The 24,222-nt window shown below is 30.3% G+C and overlaps 1 protein-coding gene across 2 annotated transcripts in view; it reads left to right on the top strand.

The window, feature by feature from the left end:
• Positions 1–24,222, top strand: part of Pde8 (Phosphodiesterase 8) — a 235,178-nt gene that overhangs the window by 38,202 nt on the left and 172,754 nt on the right. The window contains exon 3 of one of the 2 annotated variants that reach the window (XM_076411372.1): positions 4,645–4,695. The exons of the other annotated variant lie outside the window; for it this stretch is intronic. Coding sequence (XP_076267487.1) covers positions 4,645–4,695 — 51 coding nt within the window. The remainder of the gene's footprint in view (positions 1–4,644; positions 4,696–24,222) is intronic. 2 annotated transcript variants of the gene reach the window in all.

The raw sequence follows: 24,222 nt of genomic DNA on the forward strand, positions 1-24,222 counted from the left end.
TAACACCATCCGATCTGATTATTAAACATATATAGACTTGAATAAGCTTTAAAATAAGGCTAATTAACTAAAATAGTATTTTATATAGGAGATCACTTAATGAAGTGATTTTCTACATGTCATTAATCCATTTAATGTCAATTTTATGTCATTTAATTAATCAACCTCGTACAATTAGGAAATTTAGTGTGCTTATATGAGGTTTGATTTTTAACCATTTATGTTCTGTATATTTCTCTCTTCGATACGTAACACTAATTGAAAATCTGTGGCGACCCCGAAGGCAAATTGTGTTAAATTAAATGAAGAAGAATAATTGCAATATCCGCCTCTGGGAAAAAAACGGTCGCTTTGGCATGGGAATACGTAATTCCTTTCGGTGGTGCTTTTTCCATTGCTTCTAATTGTTGTTTATCTTTATATAACATTTACCGTTGAGGGTAAGGAATAAATATTTGTCTTTTATTTTTGGGAGAAGCTGCAAAATAAATTAAATTTAAATTCTTGTTATCCAAGTTTTATGAAATATATGTTTGGGCATTTCGACATATTTCAAAAATGCTTCAATTTTAGGTTGTTTTTGTAGTAAAGATAATACAGGTGTCACAAAATATCCTAAATATTATGATAATTGATTGATTTATTATTTATCATATTATAGACACCACAGAAATCAAGAACTTAAAGTTATAATAAATAAAGTTAAATATTTTTTTAAGAAAGATATTTTATACTGAAAAATTAGTACAGTACGTTTAAAAATAAGGTGCTATTTCAGGTATACTTTTCTAAAAGGGTGGGCCAATGTTGATGTGGAATGAAATAAACTATATCAACGTTATTTTTTATTTTTGTCTTAGAATTTCCATAGTGGGTGATAAATAAAGGGTGTACCAGAAATAACTTCGCTTTTTAAATGTAAAAATAAAAATCTGAAATAAATGAACTATGCTAAGAAGTGAAATTACACCAATAGATATGGAAAATTACTTAAAACAACGATTTTATTGTGAATAATTAATAATGTCTTTATATTATATTGAAATAAAGCATTTATAATCATTAAATGAACTATTGACTTCTCAAAACTTAGGTCCATAAAGTAAATAACTAAAATAATTAATAAAGGTTCAAAGAATAAATTCTCTTAGAACTTTTAGCTTTAGATCAAATTCCTGTTAATAATTCATAATTTCTTGTATTTTTTTAAATATTTTAAAGTCTCCTTTTTACCAACGATGTTTTATCTGCACTGGACCTACAGTTTAACGTGAACTCCGAATCACGGTCCTCGGCATTAGGCCTTCCGACTGGTGAGTGACCAACTGAGAAATCATCCCAGAAGACATCCGGCCTTACCCAGCCTGGTTACTGGCGTGACTGGGATTATTTTCCTTGTCGGATTTTACACTCTTGCCTAGGACAATCACAAACATAAATTTACGACCATGCACCAGCAGGATTCGAACCCTCGACTATCGCAACAGTAGGTGGGCCGTCCTGTAGCCATTACCACTGCGCCAACCAGGCCGGCCAATAACTAAATTGTCGTATGGGTACATATTTTATTGCATTAATCGTTAAACATATTAATATTTATCAGTGGTTTAAAGCATTTACCAATAAAACTATGAATTCTATTGTTCAATAAGTATTGGTGCTCCGCTTAAACTTACTGAATAACTCAGTACAGTATTTTAAGTTTAAAATTTAGATGATTTCGACCAAAATGTATTAATATCACAGTTTTTTATTTTATAATTTATTCTTTTATAATCTTTTTTGTACTATCATTTAGGTTTATAATTAACTGTTTCACATATTAATCAATATTGATGCGATTTGACTAATTAATAGCAGATATAATTCTTTATGATGTCACTTTGTCTGAAATTAATTTTAACCTACTTATTATAAGTTTTCAGCTGTCGAATGTGACTGTCTATGTTATAAAATATTTACCTTTCACTTTTATGGTAATATTTTGATTTGATGCCTATTTCATCAACACGTTTACATTTCCAATAGCTTGATGAATATATTGATGCCTAGTAACTGAAGTGTAACATAATATATCACCTCATAATAGCAAATTAATGGTCGAAAATTTTTATTTCTACAACTAACAGTCGTCGCTAATGGGTCGTTGGCTTCATTATATTTCATTTAATTATTTATGATAATGACTTGCTTACAATTCTATCACCTAAAGCGTAAAATGTGCGTGAACTACACGCCAAAAAAATGGGATTGGCCAGCAAGAAAACATTCAGCTTCATGAATAATAAAAAATGACCAAACCTAGATCTCCAATAAGGTCATGGACCTATTCTAGATAACATATTTTATATTTTAGCGATTTATTCGATGTTAGTATTCCTAGTTATTTTCAAAATATAAATCACAGCGTTTTCTACATTTTAATTTCAAGGAATATACTTTTTATTCTGAAATAATTATTATTAATCATCAATCTCCAAGAACATTAAACTGCGATCAAAAAATAGTAAGACTTTTAAAATGCTCTAAACAGTTGTTGAATTTAATTTCTTCTATCTTCACTTGACTCAAAGATCTTACTCAAGAAGCTTACTCAACAATAAAATAAACAAAAGCAGGTGTACCGCAAGGTAGTTCTTTGGGTCCTGTTCTTTATTGCAATAATATATAATGAGTTAATAACAAAAAAATCTAAAGATAACTTTGTAATAAATTTGGTATAGTTTAAATCCAAGTTTTCTATGTTGTTTTCTATAGTTAATAATTGTTAAAATTTACTGAAGAACGTATTTTTTTGGAACGGCTTTTACTGAAGGACTCTTACGCAGGATAAATGTTACGTTAGAAGATTTTGTCTCTAATGTGCCGTGATCGATTTAGACTATTAAGTTGGCTGTTTCTTGTGGTTGTTATTGAAGTTGATATGTTTATACTCTCATCGTATGTTACAACAGTAGGAATTTTTAAAGTCAACTCAAATGTTTTATATAAAAAACTAGCGACCCGCCCCGGCTTCGCATGGGTGCAATGCTGATACTAAATTAAATACACTACAGAAAAAATATGAACGTTGTATATAAAAACATAGCGGCCCGCTCCGACTTTGCACGGGCATAAAATATATATGGCTATGTCACTCAATGAAAACATGATTAAAATCGATCCAGTATTTTTGGTTCATTCATTACTGCCCTTGGCCTCCACGCATTAAAATTGGAGTAAAACAATTCCTCTTCCCCTATACTTACTATGAAGATTTCCTGTTATCTTTGGAATATCTAAATTCATACAATTTTTATTACATTACACATTTTTAAACGCAAATTTTAAATTTGTAATATCTCCGAAAATATTTGTTTAATTTACATGCTGTAAGGAACCATATTGATCTATATTAATTGCACACTGTATTTAAGGTACTTAATTCGATAAGGATTAATGCCGTATTGCTTAAAATAGCTTCGTAAATAAGCCATTTTCTCACGTAAAAAGTAAACAATAAAAATGGTTAATGTGGGTTATCCCTAAAAGATAAACATATACCATCGCGGACTTTTTTGTAGACCTTTTTATGGTGTACAATACTGTAGTACATTAATTGCTAAATAAGCCTAAAAAATAGGTTAATTTACGACATCACGTTAGAAACCTCTAAAATTAGCAATGTTGCCTTAGTATATTATGCATGTATTATACATATAAACCTTCCTCTTGAATCACTCTATCTATTGAAAAAAACCGCATCAAAATCCGTTGCGTAGTTTTAAACATTTAAGCGCACATAGGAATATAGGGACAGAAAAGGCGACTTTGTTTTTTACTATGTAGTGATTAACGTAAAACCTATAGCAACATCGACATCTTAAAACTATTGCCAAATTAACTAGATATTCCAGCACATAGGCCATACTTCGAGTATGATTATCACCTCAGGTAAAACTATTAAATATTAAACAGTTCAACAATGATACATTATTTTATTATCATTTATGGTATGATACAACTTAAATAAAAGCCTCATTCTGTAGTTGTCTGTATTTTGATCAGCGATATCTATTAGTAAAAATGATAATTACTTTAGATATTTCTACATGATTTAAACATTTTTACCAATTTTTACAATAATTGGCTTTTGAGGTAATAGTGAAATAATGATCAGAACACATTTAAGAACCTAATATTTGATAGAAAAATATTCCTAGAGAAGGTTCTCCAACATCTTCAAGATAATTAATAGCAACAAAAAATATTATGCCCCTATATGCTGAATAATAAAAGAATATTTTTTGCTATAAATCATATTTCCTAATTCAAATATTTATTTTCATTTCAGATCAACATTGGACAAGAAAGAATTATATATAGACATCGCCAACATAAAAGAATACTCTCAAAATAAATTGAAATTATTTATTTATGGCTTTCAGAGATTGCCTCCTCAATAAATCACATCGCGGCGATACGGGATATCAACTAACTCATTTTTTCTACTTCGGTCCGACCAATAAGCTTGACCAAACATTTGTTTCTCCACAATAACGCCCCGATCAATCTAAAATTCAATTATCTCTTGTTCTAGTAATTATTTAGTACTATTTACAGTGTGGATTTCCATTTAATTATCTCTTATTTTCGTTGTTTCAGGAAGTAAGCGTGGCAAGTTGCTAGGAATGACTTTTAACCCTTTCCGACGAGGTAAGAGGAAACAGCGACTGAATCTAATTATCCTACGCCATTTTGCACGCGAAATGACATTGAAATTACGGCGCTATATTCGCAAAATATAGGCCGTATCTTGTGCATTACCTGCATCATCAAGTTACTAGTTTCATGTTTGTAACATCGCGGAAAATTAGATAGTTTTGTTTTAACATTTTAGGACCTAGCCAAGTTTAGGCGTTCAAAAACGGAAAATATATTTACTGATAAGTTACATTACGTTAGATTATCTTATTTGACATTATTTTTCATATCCAGTGTCCAGATACATACTACATAGTTTAATAAGTTAAGATTAAACAATAGAATTAGATTAACAGGTCTATTGAAAAGTCCCCGGCCTACCATAGTAAAACACATTTTTTGGCAAAATTAGTTTTTTTCATTCAACATAATTACCTTCAAGGATGATACACTGATTATAGCGACCCTCCAACTTTTCGATACCATTTTTGTAGTACGATTTAACATTTGCTTCAAAATAGGCCTCAGCTTCGACGATCACCTCTTCGTTCGACGAAAATTTCGTCCCAGCGAGCATTCTTTTGAGATCTGCGAACAGGAAATAGTCGCTTGGAGCCAGATCTCCAGAATACGGTAGATGGATCGTTTTTTACCATCGTTTTCACTGAGCTATGTAATAGTTGCTGTTGATGGTCCTTCCTTTTTCAAGGTAGTCAATGAAAACGATTCCATGCACATCCCAAAATACCGATGCTATAACCTTGCAAGCCGACTGTTGCGTTTTCCCACGCTTTGGAGAGGGTTAATCATCGAGAGAGTCTACTGGGATGACTGTGGATTGGACTTGGGAGTGAAATTAGGGAGCCATGTTTCATCCATGGTCACATATCGACGCAAAAACTTGTGTTTATTACGCTTGATCATCTTCAAACACCTGCTCCGAATCATCAACTCGTCGTTATTTTTAGTCAAAAGTGAGCTCGCGCGGCACCCACTTTGCACGGAGCTTTCTTATACTGAGGTATTCGTGTTTTGATCACTTTGTTTTGATTTTGAAAATGTTTTCATCGGTAACAACCTCTTTTGGGCGTCCACTGCGTTAACCGTCTTCGGTGCTCATTTCACCATGTCCGAACTTATACCAATCCTTGATGGTTGATTTTCCTGGGAAACTCGGCATCAAGCCAAGTTTTTGCTTCAAGTGTATTTTTTCCCTTCAAAAAGCAATATTTTATCAACACGTGAAATTCCTTTTATCCATTTTTTTTCAAAATTAACAAAAGTTGCCTAACTCAAAATGCTATAATTCCCAAACTAATGATCCGACAGCTGTCAAATGTACACACGGATCTTTTGATTATTAAGGCTAACTAAAAAGCATATGGATGTAATTCTAGTAGCGCCATCTATGTATCAGGCCGGGGATTTTTCACTTGACCTGTTATTATACTTAAGTTTGTACGATTTCTGCAGGTATATTTGGTAAAAAATCTTGTTTTCTTTTGTTGGAAAAAGTACTGTTTTATTCAAAAAATGGTTTAGTAAGCACTGTACAGAATCAAGAAATATTCCCTCATCAGCTATTAATGAATGATACATTGATATTAAATACGGTTATTAGATTTATTTTGAAATATAAAAAATAACAACGTTTTAAAATGTATTTCCTTTAATGCGATACATGGCTGATATCTCTAAGGTTGTGTGGGTTTCGAACCAGATGCTTATTCTACCTATAGTTTGCGGTTGAAAATAGCATCGATGATTAGGAGTCAGAATGGTGAAAAATGTTTAAAGTTCTGCGATTTGATGATAATACCGTTCTTTGGAGCTGTTCAGTGATATGATATGAATTAATTATGTATATCAACTATCTTGAGGAAAAATGGTCCTTCATCCAGACTGTCTCATAATCCATTTAAAATAAGAAGTAAATTCACTTACTCCACTCACTTCACTCTTCAGATCTCGCAGCCAGCCACTATTGATTTTTCGCCTCGTCAAAAACCATATTATTAAAAATAATTAAATGGGTTTTTATAATGTTTGAAAAATACATTTAATTTTTTTGAAAAAAATATCCAAACATATCGGCTTTTAAAAATATCGATACATCTCTACCTTCTTCTAGATTTTTCCGATCACATGTAATCATTGGGAAATAGTTGATGCATTAACTGCTAAGCTGCCTCAGGGTATTTCAGAGTTTAAGCTGGCTTTTTGTCCGATAAGTATTTCAATTACATTGTCTTAAAATTTCGTTGGTCCTCCAGATGGTTCTTTGTCATTATCATCAAATTTACCATTTTTAAATTAATGAAATCAAAACCGGCATCGGACTTATGGTAAAGCGATGTCATCAAATGCTTTTGCAGTGAAACAAAAAGTAATTAATTTCAGAATTTCAGGTAGTTAGTTTGTATAGAGAGATGTCAAACCATGAAATTTTCTCCAATCTGGAGAATCTGCAAAAATTTAGTCTCTTGCGTATAATATGCTAATATATCCGTAGAATAATTCGTAAAATAACTTACGACTAAATATAAAGCAAAAGAATAACTAAATGAAAAGTGGAGTGGCAGGTGACGGACGTACATTAATATCTCGGCGAATTTGCACAAGGCTGGTCGAAATTTAATTTTCTCCATCGTAATTATTAATAAGGTTTAATGTCTTAAAACAGAATGACAGAGTTGTTCGTAAAATTGAAAAAGTTTTTCACGACAGCTTTATACTTTATTTCGGATGATTCGCTTCTAGCTACCGAAGATTACGTTGCCAGTTGCCACAAGTACAGATAAAGCCTTGGAGTGGTTTTATGTAAATACAAAAATTAATATTTTATTTATTTATAAAGGTTGAAATAACAACGGGAAGGCATCACGATTATTATTTCCGTATTTTTTAATGTTTTTTTTTATTTAGGAAAGAAAATACCAAACAATTAATAACAAAACTTAAATTGGTCTAACAATTATCTAATCTATGGTCATGTGTTCGTCCTTACTTTTCATATAATGTAGTTCAAAATTTCTTTCAATTTGCATTTTCATTTTGTGAATATATATCATTGTTTCGGTTGTTCGAACACATTTACTTTATTAAAATAAAGTATGATCAACTATGATCTAATTTTTGAAGCAATTTTTGCTATTCTTGTTCGAGAAACCCCTTGACTACATCGAGCTGTTGGGTGACATATTGTACATTTACTAACCTAAAACGAATTTGATTATTTATACCTGATAATTTTTACAAAACAATAATTTATTTACCTATTCTCTTATATAAAAATGCATCCTTTTTTCCTTGTTTGTCATTAGATCATTAGGTTGTCGTTGATATTCTTATCTTTTGTTTATTTGATTCAGGTCTAGTTTTATTAGCAAATTAAATTATTTCGTAATATCACTGTCCACTACTCTTGCACCTTAGCGAAATCCTATCTAATTTCTTCTTCAACTTCAACAAATTCTAGCTACATCTCACCTATAAAATAAAAATTATATCATTACTAAAATATATCATGATTATTATTATTAAATTATTATTATCTCTAATTATTACCACTTACTACAGTATTTGCTACCATTCTTGATGAACAAACCCCATTAACGAATTGACTTCTTCCAAAACAACCAGAATAATATTATTTTCTCTTTTTGTTATTGTTTCGAAATCTGATGCTATTTCGGGGAGAAATTTTGACATATTTTGATTCCTAGTTGATGTTGTTGAAAATAATTTGTTATAAATTAAAGAGCTAACATAACCACTATAAATAAAATTGATGCTGTTTGGTTCTATAACTTTTAAAAATACCGTACATTCTGCACCTACCCTTGTTCTTTCATATTTTAAAACCAATATATGTTAAACCACCAAGAATAATACAACAATTTAATTATTATTCCTATAGAATTATCGATGTAGATCAAAATCTAAATATTCTAGATTATTTTGGTGTTTTCACTCCATCGACTCGGTCTACTCGAAAGGAACGTATCGACATCAGAAAAGGAAAACAATAGAGTTTTTTTTATAGTTTATTTTACGCAATATAGTGCGCATGTGTCAAATTCGAAATTATATGTTAATTATACTCATTTTAGTAGCGGTGGTCATGCCTGCTTGTTTACAAGAGTAGCGGTTGGGTTGCATTTAGGTTAACTTTATGTTTACATTATTCTTCAATTTGTTTATATTTATTACTTCATTGAGAAGATTAGCAGCGGACAATACGAAAACGCATGTTTAAGTAATATACATATTTGTAGCGCATATTACACAAAAATTTTAGGCCTAAAGATTCTTCTTGGATATAAGTTTTAATCGTGCCAAATTTCACGCCCCAGATGCTACTGTTTTCCTCAAAAAGGGAGGCAAAAGTTTCGCTAAGCCGATTAATATGTAGATATGTTATACTATTAGTTTCACGGTTTAGATGTATGATTATAGTTATTCATGATTAGGTTGGATTATGGTGAATATTATACTTTTTAAGTTAATATTAAGTTAAGTCGTTTTCTTTCATCTTTCCTTGTATCCTGTTACTTTAATCCCCTTATTTAGAATATCCTGTATACCCTTCGTGGTTTTGGATATCGGGCAAATTCAAAAACCATGCGGCACCCGTTAAATAAAAATAAATCTAACAAGGAAACGTAAGATTGTGCGACCCACGACCCATAAAAATATTCTATATGTGTTATAACATGAATATTTTTGTAAAAACAGTTCTATTCAGGAGATCACCTAAGGCAAGCTATACTCAAAAATAATACTACTGCAACTATGAGGTATTACCGGTTAAACCTAAACGGGATACTGAGTATGTAATATATATATATATATATATATATATATATATATATATATATATATATATATATAGGGCAACGGAATCATAAAACAATTCTTTATTGGTGCGATGACTAAAATCCAATTAAATTTGGTGAATGCGCCGAGTGTTTGCAAAACCAAAACGTTCTGTTTCGGCATAATCCTTAAGAAGCGGACGATTTTAAACTGTGTAATGACGCCGAGGGAGTTTCCAACTACGTGCATGCATAATGAAAAGTGCGGTGGAGCCCTAAGCCCCACTTTAGTCCCGCAGATAAAATTATTTAGTTGGATATGCCACGGTTTTTACTAATTACATTCATGTGAGCGGGGATAGACCACAAATTAGAAATTACAATGGGTGCAGCTTTATATACCGTTCTGTAGGGGGGCGGGGACACGGGTTGGCGGTGGTTTTACTCTTGTAATTGTTCGAACTAATTACACAGGCATAATTGAATTCAGCAATTATGTGTGGGGAAATGTTATAAGCATGCTTAATATGGATGATCTTGAATTTTTTTCATATTTACTTTTATATAAGGCGTAAATACATTTTAAAGTAGTTTTTCAAAAGTTGGAGATTTTATTTTGAAATACTGTCTACATTTAAAGTGGAAATATTGTAATCGCTTCGGCGTCTGCCCTGGATAGGTCATTAATAGGCACACCAATACTTATAAAATCGGACTCAAAGAGTTCTTTGGATAGTCTGATTTCAGTAAAGACAGTTCACCCTCTGTTGTAGCTATCAGAGAGCTACATAAAGCACTGGAGAGTAGGGAAGTAAGGATAAATTACCAAGGGTTTGCCTCTCACAAGGGAATTTTCGGTAACGAAAGATCTGCCTATCTGGCGAGCAAAAAGTAAGATTCAGTTAAACTAAGCGTTCTATTTAGTAAGGAAGACGCTAAAACACACATAGGGACTCTGTACAAAAAACTGGATCAACTAAATCTGCGAATAGAACATAGCAGACTAACTCATGAGCACTTGTTAAAAGGAAGAGAACCTCCACAATGTGATGAATGTCAAATACAACACAGCGTCAAGTACATCTTTCTGGACTATGAAAAGCTTGAAGTACTTAGACAGCAGCTCGGGATGCCAAGATCATTAGAGCAACTGGTCCAACCCAAGCATTTGGACAGGCTTATCAACTTTTTAACGGTCGTGGGATTGATACAGCCCCTGTGATTCTCCTCTATGCAAAAATAAAGTGGAAATATTTTCTAGATCTTCTATAATTTTGAAAGTAAATATTATAGTTTTATTCATATGGACCTTGCTATGGGACTGAAAATGGCGTAACTGAGACTTCCAATAGTGCGGATATCTTTTTTTTAAAGTTACAATTAGTTAAAATCAATTTAATATGTATCTTTGACACATGATTATTCGTTTTTCCAAATTGATGACAACGTTTTTTAGTTTCGAAGCAGTTTAATTAAATTTTCGGGAATCTGTTTTAAAACTTTTTTGACCCAAAACGATATCTTGGAAGCGGTTTTGTATCTTTAGGGGTAGATGAGAGTCAAATAAGGCCAACAGGGTGATTGTGTAGACAAGTTAACGTTAATATATAAAGCGTATACTCTTAGATAAAATTAAATAAATAAAGGTAGGCAACCACCAATACCTTCCTGACTGAGTTTCCCATATCTATTTTCATCCCGCGCCTACTTTAGCGATGGGTTAGTACAACCAGGAAATGCTGCTAACTGTACCTTTCGCACAGTAAATACACTGTTTCTGTTGGAGCTATATAGAGTTCCCTTGTATAATTTTTAAAATCTGCCAGCGCTTTAACGCGAATATCGAAGCAAAACAATTCACAAGAAAAGTGCTTTTAAGCTTTTGCATTTTGGTTACTTCAGTATTGTTATTTCTATCCATATGATGCTAGTCTAACAATATATTTGTAGTGATTTGAAGGGTTATTGATATTAGGGTTATATAATTCGTTGATGTCAATTTTTAATTAAATTAACGAGTTAGATTTTTTAAGTAAAAATAGAAAACAAAAACCAAATATTGCAAGCAGTAAACGCTTTGATGGTATATTTATATTAATTTTAAAAATAATAAAGTACATTAATGGTTCATTAAGAGTAAAGTAAATGATACAAAGACTATTAACAATTAGAAACTTCAGTAGTAACAAGAGGAGGCATAATTAATCGTATAACAGCGCTATAAATGAGTAATAATAGTGCATTTTCAATAAGGAACATATGAACAGTTATAACATAATAACCAACCGCAGTAATTTGGTAATGATTTTAGTAAATATAGATTTATAGATAGTAAATATAGAAGATTAAATGTGTTTATATATTAATGTAATATTTATTAATACGTTTTATTTTTTCAACATTTTATCAATTGTTATTTTATATATTTATTTTATGTAATAACCTTAATTAGTTGAATTGTTTAGTTTGAATGGTATATTTTATATTTTAGATCCTTTGATAACACTTTTCTTGAGAGCTGGCTATAAATTTACTACAATACAAAAGAAAGTTTTGCAAAATAAGCATAATTAATAAATGACGATCGAATCACTAGGTTTAAAAAAGAGACGTGGAAGATATAAGACAATTAAATGGATTTTAAATGTTGTGAACTAAAATATAAGCTGTTTACATATCAATAGTCGTTCTTATGCTCATAAACAAGTGTACGATGTCGAGACGGAAAGGAGAACAAAAACTATAGAGGATTACAATCCGAAAAAAAAAGAGACATTTTATACTTGCAAAGTTCACATTTCAAGTAATTCATATATTTATTTTATGTTTTACCTTTAGGATATCGAAAACATCACAACATATATATAAAAAATTGAAAGAAAAAACAATATAAGATTAAAAATTATGCTTTAGTTTGTTAGGAAACAATATTAAGAAGATTCATATTTTTTGTTTGTTTATGTATCCCGAAGACTGTTATACATTATACTATATTTCAGAATTCGACTAACTTGCCTCGAACCTTAAAATAATTATTTATGAATTTTGTTTTCTAATTTATCGTGGTTATAACTCAACGGTATTTAGTAATATGAGTAAAATAATGAAAGTAAATATCCTCTGGGCTTAAATTTAATTTGTTCAACTTTATCTTTTGGGTTCTTGCATATAAAAAATACAGGATATTCCTGTAGGCTTAAGTAAGGTTTCTTTGATACGAATCATGTTTAGGCTGTATAAACGTAGATGTTATATTACCAAAATATATTTACTCTTTTTTTAGCTACTCTGAAAAGTTATACGCATTTCAGCTTTCAAATCATTATTTGTCGAACTAGAACTACTGTTTATAGTATATAACAGTTAATATTTATCATGACAGTTTAATTTTATGGTCGTTGTTCGCTTTTATTTCATAGAAATAAGTTTACATCCTAACCGAAATTTATCATAATTTGAAGTATTGGTTTCAATAATTTTTAATATGTATAAATGTTTTATCTAAAAATTATATTTAGTAAGATAATATAATCATTATTTTCGATCACATATATATATAGTCAATTCAAAATAGCAGTGACACGAGTGTCAATATGTGACTGTATAAAGTTGTAAATTCGGTTTACAGTCAGACAGTATTATCCTTGTCATTTTCTTCTATTTAAAAAGAGATATAACGCTGTTAGAGAAGTTCGAACATGTAACAAACGTGTTTGCCAAACGTCTGAAAATTCTTCAAAATATTATAATTACCGGTTACAAACCGGCAAACGTTGTTTTAACTCTTTGTTTTAGTAAATTTGAAATCGCCGCGGTTTTTATTGAAAATATTTTTTGCGCCTTGCAGCTGAACTATATATTAGTACGGACACAGTCACTAACATATCTCAAGAAATAAAAAACAATATAACGTTAAATTCACCATTTGTGTAAAGATAACCCACGCAGGGGTTTAATGGAACTTCCAGATTGCTTTAAAATAATACAATTTTTAAAAACATATAACAAAATCAAGAAAGAAATATATCAATTATATATTTAAATGAGACATGAATATTTCAGAATGGTACATTGGGTTGCTCATGGCAAGATCATAATAAATATTTTAAAGACAACGAGAGCTGATGGTAAAAGGTCTACTATCGATTAGGTTTTGTTAGTCATAACATTTAAATGATAAAAATGTAAATTTGATGTAAATTTAAATGAAATATTTAATTGGATTTTATGTAATTTACTGTTTTAGAAATAAGCCTGAGAAAACATGCATGGTAGATCAAGTTACTGAATGCTATGGCCACAGAGTATTACGTCTTCCTCCCTATCACTACATTTTGAATCAAATTGAGTTGATACGGGGTATTGCAAAGAATTATCACAATAGACATTCAGGTCGAGGAGGATATTTAAACCAGAACTGTCTGGATTTATAGAAAGAGGCATTGTTGAAAATAACATATTCGGTTTGTGTGAGCTCGATCAGAGACATTGAAGAAGAAATTGACAAATGGTAGAATCTTGAGCAAGTTTTTGATAGATTGGAAATAAACAGCTTAGTTATTCACTTGATTAGTGTTTCTGAAAGTGAGAGTGTTTGAATAAAACCTTATGAATGTTGGTTTATGATTCAATGCTGACGATTACCAAAACAGGGTGAATTAATATACTTTAGTTGTAGGGAATTGAACGTTTGGTTGACATGTATGAGGAGAGAAATAACACTAACTGTTTTGCAGATATGGCAAATGCATTAAGGAGAATGCAGTGATTAAATGTAGTTTTATCAAGAATGATGTCTACAGGTAGTAATAGGACAAACTAAAGAGAAATATAGTAATATCAAAATGACTTTACAAGGATACATTGCATCGAAAGAAACAAAAACTTAGCATAAAAGATAAATGTGCTCGCTAATGAAAGTAAAATACATTACTCAGGTATATAATTGTTAATTATGTTTATTAGGCCATCGGGGGATACCACTACATATAAAAATGCACCTAGAACCCTACCGATAGTAGTGCGAAAAAAAGCTCAATGTATATATAATAAAACAACTCTAATCTACAAATTATTGTGGGTGTAAAATTAATTGTAGTTTTAAGTTCTTCGATAATATACGCATTTGATGTACTATAATGTTAAAATAATTTATATTTAATAAAAGATTTGTTCAATTATTTTATTTATATTAAAATGTTGTTATATGTTGGAGCCAAAATGTACTAAAACTCAGAGTTGATGCGACAACATTGCGACGTTTTGACAGTTCTCCCGTGTCACTGCTATTTTGAATTGACTATATTTTCACTAATTCAGTATTGATTATTTTAATTAAATAACCTGCTTATGGAGGTAGCCTTGAAGAAAAATAGTAATGAATTATTTTAATCCTTGCCTTTTAAGAACTGCAGGAAATAAAAGAAAAATCAATAAAAAAATAAAAGAGGTTGAGAGTTGTTCCAAACCTCGAAGAAGCACATACTTGCTAAACGAACAACAACTTGGACTTAAATTCTAGTAAAGGTGTTGGTTTATCGGACGCAAATCCAAGTTAACATTAGATAACAATGTATTGCTATAGGACTAGTTGGTTCCATGTGAGTGCAACGGAGTAGTACATGCAATTTAATATAGCCATCATACAATGGATGTAAAACAAAATATCTTTCTAATGGAGTGATATTAGAACTCACAACGAATGTAATTTAAAATGTTTGTGTTAAGTACTTTAAAGGAGTGTTAATACACCGCAATGTACTAGCTAATCAGCTAAATATGCTACGTGATGGTGAAGTGTGCAGACTTTAACATTTAACACCATCCGATCTGGTTATATATAGGACATATATGGATTAGGACTAACTAATTAATCTTTTATATATATATATATATATATATATATATATATATATATATATATATTATAATCCTAAGAAATGCTTATTGCCCACTGGGTAGATTATCTAACCACCATTAGTTAAAAAGAAACACTCTTCTGAGTACTCCAAACTTCTAAGTACCACTTGGCGCTTTATGGCCAAGAAAAAATCAACTATTGGATCGATTCTAGCATCGACCGTAATGATACGGATTTTGAACGCAGAATCTATATATTGCATGAAAGATTGAGAAAAGTTGTAACTGACAATGAAGAATACTTTCAATAAAACGCGTGGTACTAATTTATGCTGAATAAAGCATAAAATTAAAAAGAACTTAAAATAATCAATATATTATTGTTTTTTTTTGAAAACTTTGAATTCAATCCATTCAATAATACTAAGTAATTTTTAATTCGTATCTCTATATATTAATATGCTTAGCGAAAATTTTGACTCTTTTTTTGAAGAAAACAAGGGTACCTGGAGGCGTGAAGCTTGGCACGGTTAAAGCTTGTATTGAGGAACATATTTTAAGCCTAATATTTTTGTGTAATATTCCCTATATATAAATATATTCTAATAAAACGAAAAACGCCCAAATCAAGTAATCAAGAATAGGCGCCAGGTCGGTGATATAAAATATATAAACATTTTTTAAATAGATTGAATTTTTTAAATAGATAGAATTTTTTAAATCACTACATAGTATAAAACAAAGTCGCCTTTTCTGTCCCTATATCCCTATGTGCGCTTAAATCTTTAAAACTACGCAACGGATTTTGATGCGGTTTTTTTCAATGGATAGAGTGATTCAAGAGGAAGGTTTATATGTATAATACATGCATAATATACTAAGGCAACATTGCTAATTTTAAAGGTTTCTAACGTGATGTCGTAAATTAACCTATTTTTTTAGGCTTATTTAGCAATTAGCAAAAACGCTGCCTAACCCTACGAGTTAGATCAAATTAATGTACTATAGTATTGTACACCATAAAAAGGCCTACAAAAAAGTCCGCGATGGTATATGTTTATCTTTTAGGGATAACCCACATTAACCATTTTTATTGTTTAATTTTTACGTGAGAAAATGGCTTATTTACGAAGCTATTTTAAGCAATACGGCATTAATCCTTATCGAATTAAGTACCTTAAATACAGTGTGCAATTAATATAGATCAATATGGTTCCTTATAGCATGTAAATTAAACAAATATTTTCGGAGATATTACAAATTTAAAATTTGCGTTTAAAAATGTGTAATGTAATAAAAATTGTATGAATTTAGATATTCCTAAGATAGCAGGAAATCTTCATAGTAAGTATAGGGGAAGAGGAATTGTTTTACTCCAAATTTAATGCGTGCATGCCAAGGGCAGTAATGAATGAACCAAAAATACTGGATCGATTTTAATCATGTTTTCATTGAGTGACATAGGCATATATATTTTATGCCCGTGCAAAGTCGGAGCGGGCCGCTATGTTTTTATATACAACGTTCATATTTTTTCTGTAGTGTATTTAATTTAGTATCAGCATTGCACCCGTGCGAAGCCGGGGCGGGTCGCTAGTAGATTATAAAATAAAGGACGTTGTTCGTTAAAATTAAGTGACTGTTTTTTTCATTCGACACAATTTTACAATGGAAAGTGAGTGATTAAAACGTTATTAAACAAAATTATTTAATTTTAAGTAGCGTTATTTAGGATTTTGTATTACTTTCGGTAATTCCCGTTTTAATGGAATTATTAAAGAGTTATAGCAAGTTTGGACAAACACGATTAAGAATAGTATGGTCACGTAAAGTTATATTTTACATTTTTTGCGGAAGAGACAGATGAATGTGCCTATAAAGCGGAAGGTAAATAAAGCTGTGAAAGAAATACCCGACATATGTGAAAATTTCTTCCTCGTATAGATTCGAGAGTATCACGATTGCTCTGTTTTCTTCGCCTACAAGATATTTAGATTTTCGAAATCAGTTTTTAATTGAATTTGATGTCTGGCGAAGAAAAAGAAAAATAGAAAAATCGCTCTTGCTTATGGAATGTTATTAATTCATATGGTTCTGGAGACTTAGCATATTGTACTATAGGCAAGGTTGTTAAGATATTTCGGTAAATTTTAGTGGTATTGACTTCTGATTAATTTTCGGTTTCATTAGTAAATTAATCTCTTAACAGAGCACTCACCGAATATTTCGTTAAAATGAATATTAAATAGAATATTAAGAGTTATAAAATAACTTCATAGAATTGTAATTCCACATTTGTTGATGAATTGGTAGTTGCCATGTGGGATATAAGACAAAGTAGAAAGCATTAGATAAATGCAAGCCATAGAAGACAAACTAAAGATGAGTTATCTGGAAGGACGAGATCAAAAAGTGATTTTTTTAATCAGCCTGGTGTATTTATTATTTTTATTATATATATATATATATATATATATATATATATATATATATATATATATATATATAAATATCTAAAGTGAGAAATATATATAAAAGGGCTACATGAATACATAATGATGTAAGAAAATATGCAGGAGTTAAAATAAAACTAACTACATAATCGGTACAGATAGAACACATAGGACAAATAGAAGAAATTGTTAATTATTAACAGTGCATTTGTAAACATTTTAATTTTGTAAATATTAATGTTTAATGATTAATGCAATAAGATTTGTAACTATATGATATTTTATTCTTTAAACCTTGTATACATTATTTTGATTACTTACTTTATAGACCTAAATTTTAGAAAATCAATAATTTATTTAATGATTATAAATACATTTCTTTAATATATATTTCCAAACTGTAAAAAATGAATTAGATAATTGTGTTTGTTTTCTATTAATATACATAAAATCATCAAGTCAAGTAGCAATTTCAAAATTGTTTTATTCATGTTCTCTGTTTTAATTCACAAACATATATTACTTCATTTATTATTTCATAATTATGTCATATCATAAAAGTAAAAAAAGATTGTTGTATTAGATGCTCTAAAGTTATTATAGTTCAGAAAATAATTTTACTTATGATACTTTATTATAAAGTTCAGTGGCGTAGTAATTTACACTTTTTAATACTTTGTTGATTATTGCAAGTTCATGGAAATTGGATTTAATAATTAAATGCAATTTAAAAAAGGTTACTGAGTGTTATTTCTTGAGATAGTTTGCATATATTTTAATATGTTTTAAAATACGGACATTAATTATTTTAATTATCGTTATGTATCAAATACATTTCTGATGTTATATTGAAAATATTTTAAAACAAGTTTCTGTAACACAACATATTTAAATTAGTTTTTTTACTCGATTAAAAGAGAAATATGATTAATATAATACAGTGTGGTCAAATTTCGACCACAGGGAAGACCATACATTATTATATACGAATTATATTTAACATTCTTTCATAACAATACTTGTTTTAATAAATCAAATCAATATTAATCCGATTCTATAATGCTCTTAACAGCTATATTTGGAAAGAATATTAGACTAACGCGCCGTCTAGATAGTAAGAATAACATTCTGTCATATGTCAAAGATCACTAGCATAGCTGACGCCCACATCTATATTTGGAACACTACACTATCTGTGGACGATATCGTGTATTGATTATCATTGGGTAAATATACACGCGAACTATTTCGCATTATAATATTAATTTTTCTTTGTTGTCCTACCGCTTCGCAAAAGAAACCATTGGCGTGGTCTCTCGGTCTTGTTGGGAAATCAGCTTCGGATATATTATCCTGTCATATTTTTGTAATATACCTTTAACTATAAGCCGTAAATAGAACGTCATATAACGTCTACTAATCAAAAGAGATGTTAGTATATGTTTTCGTCATTATCATCGTATATATTTAACCAATTAATATTTTATATAATATGTGTTTCATATTTTTGTAACATTTTTTTGAACTACCTTTTGTCCCATATTCATGATATGTTCTGAGGAGATATTGCGTTGAATTACTTCGTTAGAAACACAGTTCGGAGCATCGAGAATGTCAATTATTGGTACCCCTGTATGATTTGACTTGTTAGTACCTCATAGATGTTAGTGGCTCTGTATGATTAAATCAGACTAAATATTTATTTGAACAACTATAATTGGTTGTCTTATATATACTTACATAAAGAAAACTTTGATTTGTATTCCAAGTTCTACTTTCGTTATGGAAATATCCTATTCTTGGTATGTAACTTGGAAATGTAACTATTAAAAATTTTAGTTCAATCAAGTATACGTAGAATAATCCGCTTATAAAGTTGCATAACCCAAGAATTGCTTTAATAATATTTGTACATCTTTTGAACTTTAATTTAGTTTTGGATAGAATAGCGTTCAATATTGCTACATATATATCTAAATATAGAATTTATTTTATCACTTATATGACCATTATAATGTTATATAAACTTATATAAACCTTATGAAACTGTCGGTTTATCTACCCTGAAACCATTTTGTTGATTTTCACATCATAATTGAATAAGATCGTGGAGTATTCGAGATATTCGTGCACTCCTCCCTAACAGAGAAAACCGCCAACGCCGTTGCTATTGTACAGTAGCTAACAGGCTGCTCTTCGTGAAATAAGAGCGACTACAATCATATTTCAAAGACGGCTGACATAATTACAAGCTGTTGTGTCCTTTGTAATACGATAACAGAGATAAGATTTTTAGATTTTGAATAAACAGATCTATTGAATAAACCGTATCGATGCATAAATAGGTAAAGAAGAAAATGTTCAATATTCAAAAATATTTATTCGGTATATTTAATATATAAGAGTTACTTCGGTTATAAGGATCTCGATTCCAAAAACTAGGGTTCTATTTTTATTATATTTAATATTATTGTACATTATAGTCACTACATAGTTTCTCAAACATTTTTTGGATAATTTTGTTGGATCTTATAGGCCTATTTCGCTGTATGTATTCGAGTATGGCAAAATTCCTTAATTTAAAGTAACATCAGCAAAATACTATTGGGTACTATTGAACAACTTTGTTTACACAATAAGCAACTCATTAACTTTTGCGTGATATAACACAGATTCCGCAGGATATAAATGGACGTTCTTATATTCGTATTATTTAACAGGTCAATTGAAAAGTCCCCTGCCTACCATAGTAAAACGCATCTTTTTGGCAAAATTCCCTTCAAGGGTGATATACTGATTATAGCGACCCTCCAACTTTTCGATACTATTTTTGTAGTACGATTTGTCCTTTGCTTCAAAATAGGCCTCAGTTTCGGCGATCACTTGTTCATTTGACAAAAATTTCTTCCCAGCGAGCATTCTTTTGCGATCTGAGAACATGAGATAATCGCTGGCCGCCAGATCTGGAGAATACGGTGGATGAGGAAGCAATTCGAAGCCCTATTCATGGATTTTTGACACGGTGCATTGTCTTGGTGAAGCAGAACTTTCCTTTTCTTCAAATGCGGCCATTTTTCGGCGATTTCGTCCTTCGAACGGTCCAATAACGCTATGTAATAGTCGCTGATGGTTCGTGCTGTTTCAAGGTAGTTAATGAAAATTATTCCATGCGCATCTCAAAATACAGATGCCATAAACTTGCCATTCGACTGTTGCGTTTTCCCACGCTTTGGAGCTGGTTCATCGTGTGCAGTTCACTCTGATGACTGTCGATTGCACTTCGGAGTGAAATTATGAAGCCATGTTTCATCCATTATCACATATCGATGCAAAAACTCGGGTTTATTAGGCTTCATCATCTTCAAACACTGCTCCGAATCATCAACTAGTCGTTGTTTTTGGTCAAAAGTGAGCTCGCGCAGATTTTTCTCATATCCAAGGATTTAGTTGATATCTTTAGAGTGTCTGCTTTTCATTCAATTTACGGTCATTCAAAATAATTTTGTGGATTTTTTTAATGTATTAGTCGGTAACCACCTCTTTTGATCGTCCACTGCGCTCACCGTCTTGATGGTTGATTTTCGTGCGACAGCGTCCGGAAACTCGGTATCAAGCCAAGTTTTTGCTTCAACTGTATTTTTTCCCTTCAAAAGGAATATTTTACCAATATGCGAAATTCCTTTTTATCAACTTTTTTCACAATAACAAAAGTTGCTTCACTCAAAATGCGATAATTCACACTTCAACTAATGATCCAACAGCTGTCAAATTTTTACATGCATCTTTTGAGGGTTAGGGCTAACTAAAAACATCCAATCAAAGGAAAAAATTGCACTGTAAATGGCGCTTAGCTGGTTAAAAATTCCAACTTAAGTTTTCCAAACATAATTTTATACCTAACTTACTCATGATGTCTATTTGTACTTCTAATAATTATCCATTTTAAACGTAATAATTAAATATCAACGTAATTTATCTTTAAATAATCTGACAAAATCTAATATATCCGTAATAAAAATCTCTTACGAAGGTGTTTCTGGTCAACCGTAAATTCTTTTGGTTTTGTACAGATGAGATGAGACGCATTGACCTGTAAATACTGTGCCATAATGTTTTTATTGAACCTTATGTCTGAGGCCATTGTAGGTCATAACAGTGGGACAGCTTCGGTATTACCTAATTGTGTTTTCCAATTCCATGTTTCTTAAGGGCGTATAAGAAATAAATCGAATATAGGCTTTTGTTTTCAATTCTTTCAAAATCAGTGCCATTCATATAAATTATATCTAATGGAATTATACAAAATAATATTTCGAAATAATTTGTGTACCTTTTAATTTTATAAATCGATAGCAAATTGTTTATTGGTGAATTCATTTAATAGTATTAAACAAAAATTATTTAATTAATAATATGTAGTAAACATATTTATTGGCAATTTAAAATTAATTATTTAATTACATTTTCAAAGTTAGTTATAGATAAATATCTGAATATTGACAACAAGTTTATGATTAAATTGTTGATTTATGACAACTAAATTTCGAGTACTTTTCAATGCACAATAAATGATACTAGTGAAATTACTGAATACTATACATGCAATTAATAATTTCATTTCAAAGAAAGTAGAATTATTTTTATATTTGAATATTCTGTGGATCTGTAAAAAGGAATGTAATTTTTCTATGGAATGGAAATAAGGAATTAGGATATAAGGAAATACAATAGAAGTTAGACAAGACCTAAAAACTTAAGATGTACAATAACCATAAATACTAAATAAAAATTAAACATATACCTAATCATAGAAAAAGAACTAATTCGCGACATAATTAAAAATGATCGCACAATTACTAGAACTTTTTTAAATAAAGTAAATGCTTTATTATAGATCGGAAATATTTTTTAAAAAAATCGCGAGAGTAATCGAAATATTAACTATTATTGCCATAAAAACAGTCTAAAGTATTTTACTATTTATTATTCACAATTTTAATCTTTTTACTCTATTACATTAACAATCTTGAAAAATATCGTTCCAAAATGCTGCTATATTAATATACAATAAAAAAATAAAACTATATATTTTGCATATAAATCTATGTAAGCATAAATTGGGTACATTTTTGTTAAGGTCGCGGCTAGGACGACAGAGCCAGAGCATCAAAAATCAGTCGAATGAAACTAGTAGAACCAAAAATAGTAACTAAAATGACACAACTGAAACAGTCGATAGTAAATAGTAAGAAAATCAGGACCGAAAATGGCGACTGAAAACAGTCAACCGAAACAGTTACTGGTAAAAAGTAATAAAATCAGTCGAACCAAAAATAACGACTGAATCAGTCGATAGTAAAATATAGTCAATTACTAAACAATCGATAATCGATTTCAGTCCATGGTTCCCAACACTAGTTTTGTTATATGTAAAAGCTCGTTTAATACAATAATATAATGATAAAATTTAAATTACAAAATAAAATCTCCCTTAGACCACCCTGTACTTTCAGATTTATTAAAAATCAAGCCGCTTGAGAAAGGCAATTAGCATCAAAGTTATTTAATTTGAATTTTAAACGCGTCAAGCCATTATCTTTATTCTTGGATGGATCTAATCATTTTTCATAATGTACCAGTAAATGTGGTTGCCTAGTATTGGATGTTCGTACATTATTATCCACTTCTTTGAACAACTAAATTTCGTACCGTTAATGATGATGTAGGGGTGTGTATACGACGCAATATTAATTAGAATTCCGCAGTTATGTTATTAGTGAGGAATTTTTGATGGTCTCGGCTAAATAAAACGTGTACTCATCCTTTCGTTTATTTAATATTTTTTATTTTGTCCTTAATTAACTGGCACACCTGAATCTCTCTCGGGATTACAAATGAAAGTTTCATTGTTGTTTACATGTCCGATCAAAACGACATTTAACCGAGATCTAAATGTAATCCCAGACCCCACAAGAAGTCCTGCAACCAATAATACTCGTACTTAAATGTGCGCTTGATAAACGTTACGGTTTATATCGACTACTAATTTGCACGTAAAAACATATTTTTTGCCAATGTGTTCGCTGGTTTAAAGGTTAACAATAAATAAAAACAATTGGTAATTATTGATAACCCCAGCAAAATGTTAAACTAATTATTACGCAATCAGTGTATTGTTCGAACAATACCATGTAATTCTTACCAATATTGTTGATAATATTGATTTTTCATTTTACTATTTAGGATTTATTTGCTTCGTATTTAGAGAACAATAGTAGCAGTAAATATATGTTTCTTTCCATTCTCAACACAGTTTTGCTATAGTAATTTATATATTATACATCTCTAAGAGTTGAATACTAAATTTATCATATATCAAAGCCATCTAAGTTTTCTAATTGTCTCTGAGT

This window comes from Rhynchophorus ferrugineus, unplaced genomic scaffold (genome assembly GCF_030347505.1).
Source record: "Rhynchophorus ferrugineus isolate W39M unplaced genomic scaffold, kcgeb_rfMv2 rfM8, whole genome shotgun sequence".
Classification (NCBI taxonomy): Eukaryota; Metazoa; Arthropoda; class Insecta; order Coleoptera; family Curculionidae; genus Rhynchophorus; species Rhynchophorus ferrugineus.